The sequence below is a fragment of the Parus major genome, chromosome 1A (assembly GCF_001522545.3).
Source record: "Parus major isolate Abel chromosome 1A, Parus_major1.1, whole genome shotgun sequence".
NCBI classification, from domain to species: Eukaryota; Metazoa; Chordata; class Aves; order Passeriformes; family Paridae; genus Parus; species Parus major.
Genome location: NC_031773.1, coordinates 60049764 through 60069931, shown reverse-complemented (window position 1 = coordinate 60069931; position 20168 = coordinate 60049764). Strand labels below are relative to the sequence as shown.

At 41.1% G+C, this 20168-nt stretch overlaps 1 protein-coding gene across 2 annotated transcripts in view; it reads left to right on the top strand.

The window, feature by feature from the left end:
- The window catches only part of SHISAL1 (shisa like 1), a 78812-nt gene extending 59841 nt beyond the window's left edge, over positions 1–18971 (top strand). Inside the window, exons 5-6 of one of the 2 annotated variants that reach the window (XR_001521867.3) lie at positions 8789–8903; positions 14907–18971. Coding sequence is in view for 1 of the 2 variants with exons in the window: in XM_015629413.3 (XP_015484899.1) it covers position 14907 (1 nt within the window). In the remaining variant the exon portion in view is untranslated. The remainder of the gene's footprint in view (positions 1–8788; positions 8904–14906) is intronic. The other variant, XM_015629413.3, reaches the window with a different exon arrangement.
- Positions 18972–20168: the final 1197 nt, after the last annotated feature.

Below are 20168 nucleotides of genomic sequence, written 5' to 3'. Positions count from 1 at the left end.
CCTAGTTGGGATGCTATTAAAAAAATAAATAAAAAAAAGAAGATTGGTTCAGCCTCAGATGTTGACTCTTCCTGTCTTTTCCTTGGCAATACATAAAGCAAAAGTAGAAATACCTGAAGCAGTCCAGCAATCATACTTGGATGCGGGGCGCAGGTTTTGAAGGAGTTAGAGAAAAGTGAGATAATAGGAAAAAACCCACCTTGTTAAGCATTAGGATGGTGAGGAATAATCCCCATCATCCCATTCTGAGCCCTAAATCTTCCAGTGTTCATTACACTAATAAATTCCACCTGTGAGGGCAACAGCTGCCTCAGTTAATTTTTTTCCCTTTATTCTAGTTAAATAAGTGCAAACAATGTCTGGAATGTTTAAAAAAATAGTAAAAATGAGCTAGGGGATTGTCTGGCTTTATCTTTCTCAGAGCCTACTGTCTGTAGCTGTAATTGGTGCTGTTGTTACTGTAGGAGTCTGTGAGTCCTTAGTAGGTTGTGGTGTTTGTCCACACAGGGCTTGGGTGAGCCAGCAATCTCCTGCTGCTTCCATTGGACAGAGGAAAGGGAAAACTTGTCTGGGTACTGAGGGCCATGAAAACATTTGGCAATGTTGCCGTCGGTCTAATTTGTGTAAAATTTTGTACTGAGTTGGGTAAGAGTACAACTCCCTCTCCAGTGCTCTGCTGCAGGCAGTGCTGATAGAGAATATCCTAGAACTATTTGAAACACCCAGTGGTACAGCAGGTAACTCCCCACCATCAGTTTCCCACACAACAGGATGCCTAAACAAGCAAACGGAATTCTGGAGAGGAGATACCAGTTAGGGAACTGTTGTCTCACGAGTAGTAAGAGATTGCTAGAGTGAAACACCACCTTCCCTAGGACCTGCAGCAGGAAAAGTCTTAGTGACAGGTGGGAAAGCATTCAGGAAGAGCTGCAGAGCTTACCTGACTTCCAGAAAGTTTGTCAGACTAAGGAGTTTAAGAAGCTCAAGGCTAAAGGAACATTAAAAGGCAATTTGAGTTTGGTCTGTAAATTCTTCATGGCAAGGAGATTTCAGATAGTAGAGGACTGTACAAAGACAGAAAAATATCCAATACCTTGTGTTGCTGTATTTTATATATTAGTAAAGGCCTGCATGAACAGCCTTTGAAATAAGTCGTGATATTAAGGGCTAAAATCCTTGAAACTTGCCTGCAGAAGAGAGAGTAAAGCAAAACAATATCCTTGTGTGTAGGGGAAAATATGTAAACTGTGTGTCTTAGCCAATAGTAGCTTGCTCTGCCCGCAAACCCTGTAGAACCCTATAAAAGGTGTGCTAAAGATAGAAATAAACGGCGTTCACAATTACTTCTGTGAAGACTGGTGAATTGCTCAGGGGTCTTTCAACAACCTTGAAGATCTAATTATAGAAATCTTTACTGGTGATAAAGAGCAGGATTAAACTCAGTCAATTTAGCCATCTAAAAGTCCTGTATCTACTAGTTATCATCACTAACACATTGAAAGAAGCATTTCCAGGGGATTATTTATTCCATCTATCTTAAGATGGATGAAATTGCTTGGAAGTCTGGCTTGATTAATTTTTTTGACATTATGCTGGAAGATGAATTTATAGAAGTCATTTACCCAGCTGAAATTTGCCAGTGGGACTCATCTCCTCCAAATGTGCATTTCTTTTAAAGTTGGCAGTTGATCAAGGAAATGTCTTGAGATGCAGCAGAACACCCCTTACTTCTGATTTTAAGATTGGCAAGGGAGCCTGTGGAGCTTAAGCAACAGTGGGAAGAATGGGAAGCTAGGTTTGCACAGCTGGCCAAACTGAAGATCCTAAGAGAACAGCTCTTCAAAAATCTGATTTTTCTGGGGAATGGGTGAGGCTGCAGAAGATTCATACCAACATCAATCTTCTTAGAATCATTAGGCTGGAAAAGATCCTTAAGGTCATAGAGTCCAACCATTCCACCAGCACTGTCAACCCAAGTCCCCAAGTGCCACATCCACACAGCTTTGAAATTCCTCCAGGGATGGGAACTTCACCATTGCCCTGGGTAGCCTCTGCTAGTGCTTGACAGCTCTTTCAGTGAAGAAATTTCTCCTAATATCCAAGCTAAACCTCCCCGGGTGCCAATTGAGGCTATTTCCTCTTACCTAATCACTTGTTATCTTGTAGAAGAAACGACCTCCACCTGTTTTCAGCCTCTTTCCAGATAGTGGTCAAGAGCAACGAGGTCCCATACCAGCCTTTTTTACTCCAGGCTGAGCCACCCCAGCTCCCTCAGCCCTTCCTGCTGCTCCAGCCCCTCAGCCCTTCCTGCTGCTCCAGCCCCTCAGTGTCTGCCTTGCAAATGCTCAGAGCTGCCCCAGGATCTGAGATGTGGCCCCAGCAGTGCCCAGCACAGGGACAGTCACTGCCCTGGCCCTGCTGCCACACCACAGCTGGCACAGCCCAGGTGCCTTTGGCCTCTTGCCCCGCTGGGCTCCTGTCCAGCCTCTGTCCCCAGCACCCCCAGGGCCTTTCCCAGCTTTCCAACCCCTCTGCCCCAGCCTCAAGCTGCAAGGGTGACTAAGCATCACATTTTCCCAGCATGGCAAGCTCATCATGCTCACTGAGCAGTCAGGAAACACAAACCAACAGCTGCACATCAAAACTCACACCATGCTTTTCTCAAGTTGTATCACCCTCTGCCATTCAGGACTGCAGGGGACAAACATGTGGCCTTCTTTCCCCACCTCTTCCAATATATGCCTGATTATGCAGCTGCTGCATAATAGCTGCTGATGCTAGTGGGACTGTGCAGTGATGGCTTAATTGCTTCAGAGAATGGGAATCTCTGGGCAAAGCTTCATCCCAGCACCACCTGCCAAGTCCTCATCTCTCAGGTTCTGTAGGCTCAGAGAGCCAGAGGTAGCAGCACTGAAGAGGTGAAAATTATTTTTGCATGTAAAAGGCAGAAATAACTTTTTCAAACTTTGCGTATGGAAGTACTGTGAGATTATAGTGGACATGAGAGCATCCAGCAATGGGATTTGTTACAGTGTGTGCATGTAAAAGCTGTGGTGGAATTAATCATCCTGAATTCTTACAGCCTTTCTGTTTCTCATCTAATGTAAAGGTGTACACATGATAGCTGCAGTTATTACTGGGCAGCTCTAGGAAGCTTAAATTTCTTGTCATAAAAAAATGAGCACATAATAGATCCACAATATGAAATGTGTACACAGATTAAAAAAAAAAAAAGCCAAATAATGAAAAGTACAATAAAACAAAACAAGAATAGCCCACCAGCTGGCAATCACAATGGTGCACAACAAAAAATCTCCATGCTTCGTAAATTATCATTCAAACCATGCCATACCAAGTGGAATTCCTCAGTCCTGTGACACTAACCAAGCACTGTTTTTCTTTCTCTGTGACTCAAGAAATGCTGCTCTGCAGGGCTCATACACTGTTACTGAGCCATGCATAATGTTCCTGTTGCAGCCAAAGGACATTCTATGGCCCAGCATACCCATATCTGGATGCAGCTGTGAGACAATTTAAAAATAATAAACCAGTCACAGTTCCAGTGCTGGCGTCAAAACATGTTTCTGTGTAAAACCAGCCATACAGCTCAGATAACCACAGAAGAGAAATTGTTTTCTTGCCTTTTGCACTCTGCTAAAATTGCCCAGGGTCCTTGGCCTCTTCTCTTTCCACATCACAGCACACCTCAATTTCTCCTATCACTTCTTTACACGGGAAAGGCGGGGAGGAAAGAGGGAAGAAGCATTTCTGCATAAAATTTTATTTCTAACATCGCTTCCAGTATGTAGTGCTGTAACCAATGATGGTGATTTGGGTGTTGCCCTTCTGCTCCTAACTGCAAAGAAACAAAGTTAAAAATTACTTATTGCTTGGATGATTATGTACAAGGAAACATACACTGGATCTAAAACAGGAAGCCAAACAGGAACCAGATTAAATTTCAAAGGCTTTACTCCTTTTGATTTTAGCTGTTGATACTTTTGTTAATGTTAAAAAGCTGTTCTGTGTTGTTTTTTGAAGTGTCTTCAGAAACTTATTTTAAAAGAAACAGTTTACATTTTCCTTCCACTAGAAAAGCCATACAAATTCAGTTGTGAAAAGAAAAATATACACAGAAGGAATAGTTGCAGGAAACATGACTGGTTCCATCCTACAGTGAAAGCTCTCAACACAGTAATTAGTACATATTTTCTCTTTGACTCAGAGGACTAGCCCTCTTAATACTGAAAAGTGAGAGCAGAAAATAAAGCTCTTGGTAAAAGGAATAACTACTTTAAAAAATACTTTTTCTCACATGTCATTAATGTGCATTTTATTTCCAGAAATGACAGAATCTCCTGTATTGTGCAGAGGTAAATAAAAAAGTTAATTTAACTTGGAGCAAATACCCACCTCTGGGCTGAACCATGGGTTTGGTGCTCAACACTCAAGTGCTGAAACTGATTCCTCCCTTCTAAATAGATGGTTGTGCAGCTGGAGCAATTTGAGCCTCTGGCGAGGCATAGAGAAGCAGCACATGCATCTTGTCTCAGAAGATTGTTCTGAGAGCAGTTCCAGTACCCAGGGGGGCTCCCCGGTTGTTGGAAGCCAGCACAGGAATTGGGAACCTTCCTCCACTGTTCTGCCCCCCATCCCTGCAGCACTCACCCTCCTACCAGGGGAACAAGAGCCTGGAGTATTTCTTAGTGATCCAGCTGGGATCCAGTCCAAGCAATATACTCATTTAGTCTGCCTTGCAAACCAACATTGCCATCTTCTTTCAGACAGAATCTAGGAGAAACTCTTGTCCTGCTTCTAACATAAGTTCCCTGAAATCTCAGTGGCTTTCAGTTTTCTTGACAGAGTTCTGTGGGCCTCAAAAGAAGTCCCTCAAAGCTCTACAGATAGTACCAGAACACTCCAATCTAATGTTTGGCTGACCCCTTTTTCCTTGCAGCATGTTTCAGCAGTTCAATTTCCATGAAAGTGATTGGGGTTTAGCCCCTGTTAGACATCAGGACATAGTATGCAGCAATTTTAACAGATTGACTTTTGCTGATGCCAAGATGTTAGGTCAAAAAGAGCAGGTTATTCACGTGATGTTGGCTGGCCAGAGCTGTTCTTTAGCTCAGTAGATTATTTTTGAATTTTACACAGAAACAAAGCTACACCTATATAAAGAATTATATACAGAGATTATATACAGGAACTGTGGTTCAGATAAATAGATACATAAATAAATACATGCATTTCTTACATCTGGCCACATTTCTCCTCTACTCACTAACTTTTCCATTCAATTAATGCCAAGGGACAAACCACATTGTCCTGTATAACTGAGCTATATTTACCCTCAGCTGTAACTTGCGAAGACTGTTACAACACTTAGAATCCCCATAAGTAAAGATAGTCTGAGCTATACTGAGTATAGCTTCCACAGACAGCCTTTTAAATTATGTCCTTCATATATAAATAAATTGATTTTAAAAAATTGAAAGTTACCAGACTGCTCTATAAGTGCTCTTTCTGAATCAAGCAATACTGTTAAACCAAACTTTTGGTGTTTGTGAGTTTTTAAAAATCCCTGTCAGTATTTTCAGTGCATTAGGAGGCTCTGTAAACAGGGAAAGGCAGTGTCCTAATAAGCTACATCGTAAATCACATGCCAAGTTTTACTGCTTTTTTGTTGTTGTTTGTTCTGCTTTAACCTCACTTTCAATTTCTAGAGGATCTGTTAAATTCAAATTGTCAGTCAGCATGAAAGGAGGCCTTATTCTCCTATCATATACCTGAATTTTAGCACAAAAGGGCACGCTCTTGTAAAGGCTCCTGTACTTTCCACTGTACCCCCCTGGACCTAAGATAAATGGTTTGGCACTGCTGTATAAGAGCTCAGCACACCAGTAGAACATTTGAGTGTCTGAGGTATGTCAGAGCCACTCTAGGAACAGATTTTGAAAGCTGGTGACATCAGCTTTTGGGAAATTGGGATGAGCTGAAACCAGAGATAGCTTAGTCCTTACCAGTGATGCAGAAATATTCAAGTTCACGGATTTTTTAAGAGCTTTTACAGCAGTACCAAGAACAAATTGAGGATCAAGCCCTTCTCCAGAGAGTGCCCATCTCTTACCCCACCCACAGGAATATGCAGCATCTTTTGGCATGTCATGAGCCTTAGGGATTCACCTTTCCTGCCACTGAGTTTGTGAGATGGGGAAAAAAATCTAGGACTTCACATGTAGATGTAGGATAGGGATCTCCTTCTCTTTCCAGAGATGTCTGTGTTTGAGGAAATACCTACAAGCCTTGGGTTTTCCATCAGAAGCTTTTAGGATGTTATAGGTCTGTTTCATGTGTTCATCAAATCTGGTCATGAATAAATGTGAGGGAAGAAGGTTTCTAAGCAGAACATGGAGACTCCAGAAACCCTTTCACTTTGTGATACTAGAATTTTTAAACAGTCACATATATTTACATAGAAAATTGTATATTTGCATGTGGCAGTATGAAAGCAAAGACTGAAAGAAATTGGCCAGGAGACAAGACTCCCATTTGATGCCTTTATTAGGACTCAGCTCTTGGGGTGGGGGGCCTGAGGGGTTGCTTTCACCATGGCCATCTCACACTGGCAGCTCCAAGGGAGAGGCACAATTCGGCTTTGCAGCACATACTGCAGAGCTGGGGCTTCCATCCTCATGAGAATAGCCAGGAGGCCTATTGTTCTGGCTCATTGTCTAGGGGGGTTAGTCCTTTCCAGTCCTCTTAGGTCATGGTGATGCAGGAAGATGGTTTCTAAGCAGGCTTAGGTGATGCAGGGAGATGATCTTTCATCATAGCTTGCTAGAATATGTTTCCTTGTCCTTTTATTCCTCTGTTAGCTCGTTGTTTTGGTGTCTTTCATGCCTTAGTTTGCATATTACTTGGTTGCACAGCTTCCTGGGAATTTCTTTGTTCTAGTGTGGCACAGCTTCCATGGGAGTTGCCTCCTTCTGTAGCATACCTTTCTAATGGGTTGCTTTTGTTAGTTTGATTTAGCTACCATGGGACCAGCTCTGTTACATAGTAGTGTCAGGAAAATTAATCCACAAACACTAGAGGTTTATGTCCAAAAAGGAAACAGAGGAGTCCTTTTTCTTTATTAGAATAAAGGGAGAGGCCATGGGGCATTCCCCTGGGGTCTCTCAAATTTTTGGAGGGCGCAGCCTCCTTTTTATCCTAATTCCTGGCCGCTTGTCCCTTCTCTCTTTCCCCATAGGCTGAGGTACTTGAGAGGTACAGGCTTCCTGGAATGCCTGATACCTTGATACCTTTCCCCCCACAATGCATAATCCCTTCTTAATTCTTAACTTTTGTGGAATTCATGGTGCTCTTTAAGTGCCTCTTTGATCTTTTAGTGGAATTCATCCCATTGTTTCTGTTGTCTCTCACTGATAGCTGCATCTTATCAACTGACCCACAGCTTGTTTGTAAAGACAAACCCATCATTCCTCTCAGTAGCAAGGAAGTAAGGGAAAGAGATCAGGGAATGTCTCATAAGAACCTTTAAAACACTTCAGAAACTGGTAAGTAATTAACATTACTAATAACCATCGGAGTAAACAAGGGGTACAAGGTTTACAAATGGGATAAGAACATAACTAAACACAGTATTTTAACCAGGGTGGATTTCTTGAAAGATTTTATTCATGACAAAGATGATGTTAAGAGAAATCTATACCAGTGCTACACATTTTTATAATTCAGTTTTTGGGACCACTGGGGCTTCTCATTTCCTAAGTTAGGCTTGGGACTGTGAAGTTCCTGCACTATCAGTTTCTTTTGGAACCTGTCTAAGGAGAAATGGAGTAGCTCTGCAGAGTTGCTGTCTGTTGACAGTAAAGGACCCTGAGGTGACTCTCTAGAAATGAACCCATCTTACCATTCTAGTGTCTGCTGTTAGGTGGGATGAAAACCCACTTGGAGTGTCTCTGCCATTAAATTACACTGCACACAGCAATAAATCTCCTCTCCAAAGCAACCAACTTGGACCTTAAAGAAGCAGACAAAAAAAAAAAAAAATACTCTCTTGCCTCTACTCTAGCCCGTCTGTTTTTAAATATCTTCCTTTATGACAGGAGTGCAATTAAAGCTATTTGGTCACTCCAGTTACATGAAAAATATGTGAAAATGAGTCTCAAGTGGAATAATAAGTCTTGAGTTCCTCATATGATACCCACATTCAGCTTGGCATTATGATGCCTTGGGGTCTTGAAAAAACTTGAAAGCAGCTCACAGTGTTTATATAGAAAAACCAGGGTTGGAGATTTTTTGTGAATCACACAAAGAAATTTTGGTTCAGGTGTATCCGCTGTTGAAGACTGCCACATATTAGCAGGAAAATTCATCAACAATCAACCAGATGAATTTCAGCCTCAAGTGACACATCTTATTCAGGCAGCCTGGTAGTTACATGAAGGTTTCATAAATATCCGGAGAATTAGTAAGTCAAATTTTCAGTTGTAATTGGCCATCCACTCTTTTAAGACACTTTAGAAGGCCTGGGGTGTTCTGAGTATTTTTACTCAAATAATCTTAAGAGGAGGAAGAAAACATTTCAGATCACAAAAAGTCAAACTTCAGCTCCTCGGTGAGGAAAACACAGCTTTTCAGTGATCATCTTTCAATTTACGTCCTCAAACTTTCCTAGTTCCTCCATTTAAAACTTGTAAATCAAAGCTTGAATGCTTCAGATTTCCATTTAAAATAAAAAAAAACCTCAGAAATTCTCCTGGTTGTTTTTGCTTTTCAGAACAGTGTTCAGGAGTATCAACCAATTCAGGAACTACCAAATGAAAAACACTGTTACTAATTGAAAAATACTTGACTTTCAGGAGCATAGAATTACTTCAGAAACCTTATTTACAGTAAGTAATGTTTATTTATGTTAGCAACCCAATTGGTTTCATATCACTGCAAGTGAGTATTGTAAAATACGGCCATTAGTAAGAAAATAGAGAAAATTGTATCCTGTGTGGTTTCATTCCTCTCCCACCCAACCCAGCTGATAGGACAAAAGATGTATTTAATTTGTACAGTTACAGATATTCCAGAGACTCTACTGGAAACCAGTTTTCCCTCTTAGCTTTAGTCTGTTGGCCAGGCAGCCATATTAATAACAAAAGTTAAGCCAGCTGCTGTTTTAACACCAACAGTTCAGGGGAAGGAGCTGGAGGAGGCCAATCCTTGTCTGCTCTCCAGGTTCATTCCAAGTGCCAAATCTCCTCCTGCATGCATTTGTAGGACAGGCCTTAGATCCAAGCAGATCCTAAGCCCTTCTTCCCAAAAGAGCAGCCAGATATTTGGTAGAGTGACCGCAGTGCTGTGCCAAAACCTGGCTGATCAAAATCAGTTCCTGAGTGGTTGAAATTTGTTTCCAAGCTCTCTGTCTTCCAGATCACAGCACTGCCCTACACATGAGTTTTGAGAGACCACCAGTTTATTCACCAGCCTTCACAGAAGTAAACGTGAACACCGTTTATTTCTATCTTTAGCACACCTTTTATAGGGTTCTACAGGGTCTGCGGGCTAAGCAAGTTACTATTGGCTAATACACACAGGTTTACATTTTTTCTCCTACACACAAGGATATTGTTTTGCTTTACTCTCTCTTCTGCAGGAAGGTTTCAAGGACTTTAGCCTTTAATATCACAACTTATTTCAAAGGCTGGTTTGTGCAGACAGGCCTTTACTAATGTATAAAATATATCAACACATGAGTTCAAACAAGTGAGCCTACCAGTGTGAAGCCCAAACACATCCTATAGGCAAAGTGTTCCTATGAAAACCATCTCTGAACTCAACAACAGAAAGTCACAGAATCAAATTTAAAAGTAATTTAAAGAGGCAGACAAAGGTTGTCCACTGGTGGGATAACCCAGTCTTATGGGTGAGTGCCTGCCAGTAGGGGCATGCAGCTGTTATTAGTTAAGTCTTGGTATTAGTTTCAGATCTGCCTGGAAAATCGGCAGCAGTGGAGTTTAATTCTTTCAAGTTCTTGTCTGTCCCTCTGACACAGAGAGCAGCCCTATACCTCCCCTGGTTCACCAACCTTCCTCTGCAGGACAGCAGCATGACCTGGCCAGCAGGTACCTGCCTGACATCTGGCAGCAACTCTCTCTGCCCAAGCCTGTCCCTCGGGAACACAAGATCTTCCCAAAGTGCCTAAAGTTCCTCCAAAACCAAGGAGCAGCTCTCAGAAGTGATGTGATGCAATGTGCAGTTCAGGTTATGTGCCCTGGGAGTTGCACAAGCTTAAGCTGGTTTGTATAAGGTGAGATTCTTAAGAAATGTGGTGAGCAATTCAAAAAGCAGATTTACCAGCATTCATAACAAACTATCCAGATGTAAACTTCTTTAAAGTTGAGCTGCTTCACAAGTTTTTTTTTTCTAGTAAGCCTTTCTAGTAATCCATTGTAAACAGTCAGGACTCTGATGTCTGAGACAAGTGACAGCAGTCACCTTTTTAACACATGATGCCCTTAGGTGATAATTACCTCCCATTACACAGACTAGCTGCTGAGCTATGAAAGAGCAGTGGAAGTAAGCACATGCCTGTTTCCCACCTGCATTTCCTAGGTGGAAGGGAGAACAGCTGCACAGGTGACATTCACACCTTGTGTCTGACCTCACGGACACTGTGCTGATGTTAGCTCGTTGTAGCGTGAGCAAATACACTGCTGTAAGCATAATGCAGGGGAAATTTAAATAATCCAAATGCTTTCTTCCTACCTGCAAAGCAACATTGTTTAACTCTCGTGAATCAGCCATGTATTGCACATTTATACTGTTTAAACCTTAACACCATCCTGAGGTATTTGCTTTCAAACATATTTTGACATTTCTTTCAATTTTTGCAGAATTGTCAGCAACAGTAGGAACAGAATTTCACAACTTAAGTTGAAATTTTAGTCTGCTTTTCAAATTGAACATTTCCAGTGCCTGACTTTTGTTTAAACGCATAAGCACCACATGTCTGTTTTCCCTGAGCCAGCTGTTGTTTAGAAATATTAGCAGTGGCTATCAGTGATGGTGGTCATTTTTACACAGTGGCTGGGACAAAATTGATTTGCCACCACTTAAGATCCTCCTCTCATCTGAACCTCATGCCGGTGCTGGGATGCATTTCACAGCTAGACCAGAGGAGAATTCATGATCCATCAAAAGTGAGGTAATTCAGCCTGGGAATGAAAATAGAGGCAAATCCAATGTTTCTTTATGGCAAGATGGCTGCATCCAGGGCCACTGCTTAATGCCGAGTTGTCCCTTGTCAGTTCAAAAAATCCTGAACATCCAGCTTCTTTGGTATTGAGCCAACCTGAAGCAAATTTTTCTTGTTGTTGAAATTTCTTCAAACCTGACTCATTCAGCTGTTTTGATGCTCTCAAAAAAAAAAAAAAAAAAATTAAAAAAATTTTAAAAAAATTAAAAAAAAAATTAGGAGTCTAAAAAGTCTGAGACTTTCCATTTTCTTTCATGTAAACAAGATGGCCAAACTGAGATTGATCCAGCAGCATTCATTCTGGAATTCTGTAACTTTTAAGAATTAGTATTGGTAACCCAAGCAACCTTCAGTGTATATTTTGCATATAATGTTTCATGCTCTGTATAACATAGCCATAGGAGTCTACACATGCCAAACTATGAAAATTATTTCCCTGCTCTTTGGCAGACTCCACAAGCAGAGGGATTAGATTATATTCTATTTCTTTCTGGTTTGAAATGTATTTAGACAACTGAATGGCTTTTCATTTAATGCTTGCCTTACAATTAATTTATCATGTCCTTCCTTTTAATCTGGTGAGGTTTTTACAAAGTCTAGTGCATTGTTCTTTGTCCTCCCTCATCCTTCCATTTCTGGGGAAGGAGGGCACATTCCTATTTTCCTTAACAATCAGTGTAGCCACCAAGGGCTTCTAATTGCAGAAAGCTGTTTGTTAGCCTGGCATCCCAGCTCTGCCTGTGACCAGAGAGAGCAAACGCTTTTCTCCTAATCCCACTGACCAGACTGGAAGGCACTGCAGCAGAACCTTAACAGCTGCAGATCACAGCAGGCCTGCTCAGATCAGTGTAGTGCCATTTTATGCCAGAGGAAAGCCTGAGCAGTTGCAGAGACTGGTTGTTTTCGTGTGAACTGTGGGCCGCAACTCATGTAAGTCATGGGATCCAGGGTGTATCTGAGGCCTGAAGGGATTGTGGTGATTGATGGCACTTGTATGCAAACACCAACTTAACCAGAGGCCTTGTAATGGTGAATGTGGCAACCTAATTTGTTAGAAAAATGGCAGAAATCTCTCCAAAACCTTGCCTCCAGAGGCTTTGAATCATTCCTTCATTACTAATGGATGACATTTCATTCCATCAGAAGTGACCCACCAAGCAATTGTTGCTGTCAAAGAGGAGGCAGTCTTTTAGTTGGCTGCTGCCTTGTCAGGCATTAAAAATCACAGAATGCTTTGGGTTGGAAGGGACCTTAGAGCTTATCCACTTCCACCCTCTGCACGGGCAGGGACACCTTCCACAATCCTGGCTTGCTCGGAGCCCCAGTCAACCTGGCGTTGGACACTTTCAGGCATGGGGCAGCCACAGCTGCTTTGGGCAACCTGTGCCCAAAGTTCCAGGGCCTCGGCACCCTCATGGTAAAGAATTTCTTCCCAATATCTGATCTGAAGTTCCCCCTAGTTGATGTGGCTTGATTGGGTGCTGTTCATTGAGCAGCCAGGTAGAGTAGCAATGGCAGCCTGGGGTGCTGTATTGTGACAATGACCTCTACCAGGGAAAAGGAGCAACCTGAGCCACTTCCAGAATACAAGCTTCAGCTCCAAGTGTATGAAAATGCTATAGAAGTAACCAGAAGTGACAAACACAGGGTTTCTGCTGCCAAGCACTCTATGTTGGGAGACTGGAAAGTAACACTCTTGCACATGGAAATTAGCATTCATCTTTCTTAGGAAAATGCAGGTATTTTTATGGGATCCTGCTGGTGCAAAATGATCTGAAGCAGTTACCTCTCAACCTCACTGGTCCAGCCCCCCAGTCAATCAATCAATCAATCAATCAATCACACAACTCACTTCATTTTTAGTAGGTGAAGAGGACTTTTTAGCCTAGCAACTGTGCTGTCAGGGTTTGGTTTCAGGGAGAAGCTGTCGATTTGGCCCAGACTCATCCAGCTTGGAAAATGCAGGGTGAATACTTCTACTTGCTGTAAGAGGCTTTCAGAAATGAGTAGGGTCTGTGTGTTGTTTGCTCTGCTGTCATCATCCTCACACTCCTTCTCCCATAGCTTTAGACAGATGAGAAGAATTGGAAGGAAATCCAAGATACTCACAGGAGTGATATTTTAGCTTCTGTGCTGCAGACATATATTCATGAACTTTGCTATGGTCTTTGGGTCCAGGAACTCCAGTAACTCTCACTTATCACCACCTTGGTGACACTTGATTTTACATTAACCTGAAGAAGGACCTGACCAGCAGCAACTTTGGGACACTCAGGTAGAGGAAAAGAGCAACTTGCTGATAGGTCCAACATATTTAAAACTGCACTCTGTCCTGGGACACACAAATGCCTCCTCTGTCTGCATCATCTCTAAACATTTATTTAAAAGCAAAGACAGATAAATAAAAGAAACTGCATCCTGTCAAACAATCTAGTGATGTAAATTATGCAGATAGCAAATTAGTAAATCGTTTCACAGGAGAGGAAGCATACATGGAAATCTACAAAAGAGTGAGCAGAAACAACTGAAGGTGAAGGACAGAGGTGTCTGCAAACCATGATATGTGCTCATCTCCCCAGGTGTTCTTTTAATTAGTTATAGCTGTCTTCTGAGACTTTCTTCAAGATATGAACAACTCATTTTGATCTTCATCTGTGTGCAGACCTTACAAGAGGCAGGTTTGCATCTTGTGTTAATATGCATTTCTACCAGTATCAAAAAGGACAGTGGCAGAACAAAACAACTTAATTTTTTCTTGTATTTTTAACATGAATAAGGCTATTTGATTATTAGAAAGGAATTAGCTGTCTTGGCAGGTCTCATGTGACTGAGTTTTGGGTGAAGGCTTAAACCCTCAGAGTTGTAAGAAAATCACATATTTCTGTTTGAGGTCCTCCCTGGCTGACAGTTCTGTGAAAAACACCTCAATCTGAATTAAGGTAACACTGTTGTGCTATGGCTCAGGTAGCTGCATACTCCACCTTGCACTGCCCAACATCTCACACTTGTTACCTGCTTGAGCAAACATGTATTTCTTTAATTTGTTCCTATGATTAATGATTTTAGTCTACTTCAAAACATTCCCTAGCTGGACCTTCAGCCCAGTCCCCTGCACCCTGCCATAGCTGTCTGTGTGTGGTGTGCACACTCTGCACAAGATTTAAAGCAGCAGATTTAAAGCAGCTGTAATGTCCAGAAGGTGCTGGAAGTAAAAAGCTTAGTAATACTTAAAACACTTGTGTGAGGAAAGCACATAAATATATTATTTACCCACGTATATGTGTGGAAATAGAAGCACATTTGTAGGAAAGGAATAGGAGTCAGAGTAAGCAGCTGGACAAGTTTAATAGGAGCAGGGAGAAACAAGCTTTCTACAAGCCAGTCTGGCTATGCAGAATCAAAAAAAAGGAAGGAGAATGCAGCCATCCATAGCACACATAAGGTCATACCAGACCAAACAGAAATAATAAGGGATGCTAGAGGCCTCTTTACACCTCCTCTTCCTTCCTCATGCTTTTTCTTTGTCTTTCTTGCCTCCACAAATTAAATCTGCAGCTGAGAATACTACAAGTTTTTCTTTATAGGAAATACTTTGGTGTTGAGTGCTCCTGAAACATTATGGAAACTATTTGTGCTTTATGTCTTCCAGAAAATTATATTGATGTGCCTCAAGATGGGAGAGGTAAGACCAGACTTCAAGGAGCAGCTTTCAAGGAAACCAATTAAATTACAAGAGCTGAAAAAACTATAGATAAGCAGGAAAGACTACAAAGACGAAGACTGAGCAAGTCACCTGAAGACAGACACCATTCAAACAACTTCTACAGGCAAATTATATAGAAAGAGTCTCCGGGAGAAAGTAGTCTGTAAGCAATATTTTAATTCTAGACTGACACTATTATCTCTTAAAGGAAGCATCATATTTGCAAAAATGCTCAGTAGGAAGAAAATTAAGTTGCTCTGGCAAATCCACACAAAGGTGGAAAACAACCACAAGACAAACCTTTGGTAGATAACTTTTCTTTGCCTCCCCATCCATCAATTGCCATTTGAGCCTAATCTCAGCCTAAGTGTCAGAATCCTGAATGTGAGTTTTTCCAAAGTTCTCTGGTGAACATTTTGTCACTGTAGGGTAGCTGCTGGCAATCCACATCACTGTTCACCATATTGTCCTATGCATTGCTAAGGTAAGCAGAGTCCTTTCATTGAGTCAGACTGCAGGGTAGCAATCATAACATACATTTCTACATCGCTGACAATGATTCTGCTAAGACATCTGAGACCATCTTAAATACAGGTTCTTGAAGAGGCAAACTTTATTAGGATGCAATACCTTTCCACCCCCATACTCCTTGAAGCTGAAAGAAACAGAAAAGACCCAACAAACTGTATATTTCAAAAACAATAATACCACTGTCCCCCTGCTTTACAAGGCAGTAGTCCAGTTCCCTCAGCCACTGACTGGCTGCAGAGCTTACCCCACACAAGTCTCAGAATCCATTTGTAAGCCAGAAAGGCAATGACTGCCAGAGAAGTATGTGGAGCACTTGATCACTGGGTTGCAATAGGTTGATGTAACTCTCCACAGGATGGGATTATTTTAAAATCATACAGTATCAATTACATGAAAAAATCCTGTGACATTCAGTTATTTAAGATATTTGCATGGAGAACCTGGCAATGACAAGCAAACAGAGGAGTTCATCTGGAAATCATAACACAAAGCCATGATAATGCCAATTTCATGCTTCATGTCTAACATTTTGTCCTGCAAATCTCAGTAACTTTAAAGTAACCATATATTTTACCATGTAACCACAACATGAGGAACACCTTGCTAATGAATAATCAAATGTTCCTTTTGTACCTCTTTGGCTGAATGAATTTTAGTCTTCTGTTGAAGTCAAAGGGGACACTTTTCTCAGTGATTTGAGTTACTTCATGGCTACTGGAGTTCAGGATGGTACACGACTAAAACCATGAAGGAATAGACAATGTTGGAGTACCCAACAAGGATGGAAACCACAGGAGTGGAAGCCCAGTCTTCAAATAAAGCCCAGTCTGAGTAGGATACCAACATGCACTTGCCCCTTTTCTCTGTAAACCAACAGCTAAACATGCTAGGTACCAGTGAGTCAGGGCAGGCAGTACCTAAAAGAACAAATTCACAGGTGGGTGTGCCACGCTGCAGGCATTAAACTCCATCCTGTCCCAGGAAAGCTTGAAGCCTGGCCCACTCTCACTCACCACAGAAGCTCCTGCCCACCCCCTCAGCTTGCAGATACCTACAGGAGCTGCCACAGTGCACCTGGGGTGTTACACCTGTGTTACACCTTAACAACTCTCCAAGAAAAGAAACTGAGTAGCTGGAGGTAATGCCATCCATGCCAACATCATGCCCCCTCCCTGTTACCGCTGAAGATGAATAGATCACACGGACACAGGTCGAGGTGTGGTGAAAGAAAGAGCAGAGTTTATTTTACCTCCCAAGATTTATAGGTTTCTGACCATGGCCAGGGATTGGATGGTCAGGCTAACACTTTCTCACTGCACTGGCCATGAGAGATGCCCATCACAAGATGTGTAACAGAAAGAATGTACACATATCTATGTTTACAGTTACTGTCCTGGGAAAGTCTTTAGAGAACTATGTCAATAAGCTCAGAAGCTGAGTTGTCAGGGCGACATCTCACCCTTTTTGTGTTAACAAAAAGAAAAGAAAAAAGAAAAAATTAACAAAGAAACTAGCAACATTATAAACAATCAAAAGGATAAATAACAGGAAAATACAATACTCCATACAATCAGAAGGCTGTAATTTCAGGGTGATACCTCCCCACTTCCTCCTTGGCTCCAAGATCCATAACCACTGCAGACACCCAAAAAAGTATCCACAGTAGATACTTTTTGTAGTGCTCTGCAGTAACTGCTTGGGTTTTTTACCTTCTCCCAGCACCTACTTTCAGTGTGAAGTGATGACTGCCACAGAGAGCTTTGGAAAAAGCTTATGTTCATAAAGGAATTTGTATTAAATACTGGTTTGTGTGACTTACTGTATTTTGTAAGGGTTTTTTTCCCTTTGGGAATTGTGCGTTATTAATGAGCAGTTTTATGCTTTACTTCTAGCACATGTATACCTTGTAATGGATGTGCATTTTGTTTGTTTGTTTTCTTTTACTCTCTATACAGAGCCAGTTAATATAAGGTATATTATTCTCTGGCTGAAATTCTGATTTTGCCTACCAGTTAATTTATGGATAAATCATGTAGCTGGTGAACTATTTTTCATCAATTGTGTTGTTTTAATCATCTGAGAGCCTCTCTAGCAGAATAAAAGATCCTGAATAAGACTAATGCTAGTTGGGCCTTAAATTAAAGGGAAATAATTCATTAAATAAAAGGAAAATTATGTATTTCCCTACCACCATTTCTATCAGCCCTTCTTCCTTGGTGTTGGGACACTGGAGAAGAGCACTGGCTACACAAACAGCCACCTGAACACCTCAGCCACCTCTGTAGCTGTGTTCTGATGTCCCCCTTCATTTACTTAATCAAAATAATGATAGACCAGACAAACTGCAATGAATTTTTCAGTTATTTCTGCAGAGAGACTGGTTCAAATGCAATTCTTCTCTAAAAGAAATTATCTGGACTAAAATAATTGTATTTTCCTCTATGTCCATCCTGATATGTTTGGAAAAATAACAGAACTTAAATTAACACTTACAAAAGTACATACATTATACCCCTATGTGACAATGGCAGCTGTCTCTCTCAGTGGCTATTAGTGACCTTCCTGCTCCAGAAGCCTCTTCCCTTGTCCAAATAATTTCCTCTCTTCTGTTTCACTGAGAACTGTGTCCAACTTCTTAGTAATTGTTGTGTATAATGTAGGACATAAAAAGATAAGTTAAAAAGCTTGTGCAGGACTTGGTGTTGTAATTTAACCATCTTTCGTGCCTGGTTATGGATTTTACAAAAAACAGAGTGAAAATAATCTGGCCTCTTAATGTATAATTCAGCATATTGTAGCAGCTATTTTAGACACCTGTTTTTTATAGTTTTACTATGGCTGTAATTTCTGTATGAGGACTGTCCACTTGAAGAAGTGGCGTCAAAATGATTTTTTTAAAGCCAGTTCTATGCCATCTGTGATTGTGTATGAAAAGTAAAGCAACAAAAACAAAACCTCAACCACTGGCCGGGAAGAAACACCTTTTCTCAGCCTCAAAAGTTCTCTTCTATAAGACAGGCATTTCTTCTAGTCCTTCTTTTACAAAAGTAGTAAATTACTAAGAAGATAATATATATACAGTGCAATAGTCTATTTTGATAGTCAGCTGACTATTTTAGGCTAACTAAGCTAACTAGAAATTCTAGGGTTGCAGTGATTTCTCTTTATTGATACATTGATGATAATACTGTTTACATAACACTTGATGTTTGAAATCAATATGTGCCAGTGTCCAGTGATTTGCTAATCTAGTTTCTGGTCTAATTCTGTCCTATTTTTTGCAGCATTCTCTGACTTCATATTATGAATCATGTTGTCTTTCTAAAGTGATTGCCAAGTAAACCAAAAATGTGTTTTACACTGCTATTGCACTGCTCTCGTCTTTATATACAGTAGTTTTTATAAACATGTCCTTAGGTTTTAATAAATGAGTGTAACATAAACTAATCTCTGTAATAAAACTTGCTTTAGTGTTTCAAAGGCTGTGTGGAATAGCTGTAGAGATTTGAGCTTCCAAGTATTTTGACAGCTTCAAAATTCACGGCTTCCTTTTCATCTGCAGGAAATCCCCAGATACCAAAACTCCATAGTCTGTACAAGGGAGTGTATTTAACCCAAAGAATGGATTTAGAAATGGGGGGAAGGGGCCCCAAGAAGTCAAACCATACCATAAAAAAGCCATTAAGGCCATTGCGTAAATCAATACGCGTTTATATTTAATCTCCATCACATTTCCAGCAGTTGCAAATACCAGATGTTTAAGAGGGAAGTGTGGGACATTGCGCAGAGACTGATAAAAAATAAATACAATCTTTTCACTATTCAAGGCAAGCAGAGAAGACCAAACTGCAACTGAGCAGAAAGAAAGCAACATTTTGACTTTTATGCCTAAAATACACTGTCCCCGATGGCTCACCTCCCCAGCTGAGGCAAACACAGTTTAGTTTGCTCTGTACGAAAAGGCAGGGCCAACAGTTTTCAGGGAAATGAGTTTTAATTTGCTCTTTGCTTCCAGGCTGAGGATTTGGACAGTTTCCCCAGAAAGGTTTAGATTTTCTGAACACCCTCTCAAGTCTCTTCATCACCTGTTGTTTAGGAGGCATCATTGCCAATGTTCCCAAAATACTGAGGATGCTGAGCTGAAATTTCAACTCTCCCATTAGTAGGGAATATTTTTGACAACATCACCTCTTGGGACATATTGTTTCCATTTATAGAAGTTGTTCTTGCTCTGTCCTGCTGTCCTCAAGCTTTAGTTTCCCTCAGCTGTTTTCCCATCCAGCACTTGTTGTCCTCTTTGGTCCATCCCAACTCCTTGATATCCAACTGAAGTCCTGGTATTTATACACAGCAGATACCTTTTCTCATTAGAAATTATCCTTTCAGCAACAGATTGTTATAATCGCAATGGCAGAATAGGGTTAATATAAAACCAATTTATTATGAAACAATTTCAATAACAAACAACGAGAGAAAAAAACCACAATAAAATAAATCAGCGCAGCGCTGGGTGGACAGGGGTCTATACCCAGAGGTACAGATTTACCCAAATCCACGAAGGAGAGTGGACTGTCTGGGGTTTTTATAGGGATTTTATGTCCTGAGGCCAAACTCCGAGCAGTCACTGTTCAACAAAGAGTCTAGATGGTTGGTTGAATGAATTTCCTGGAACCATCG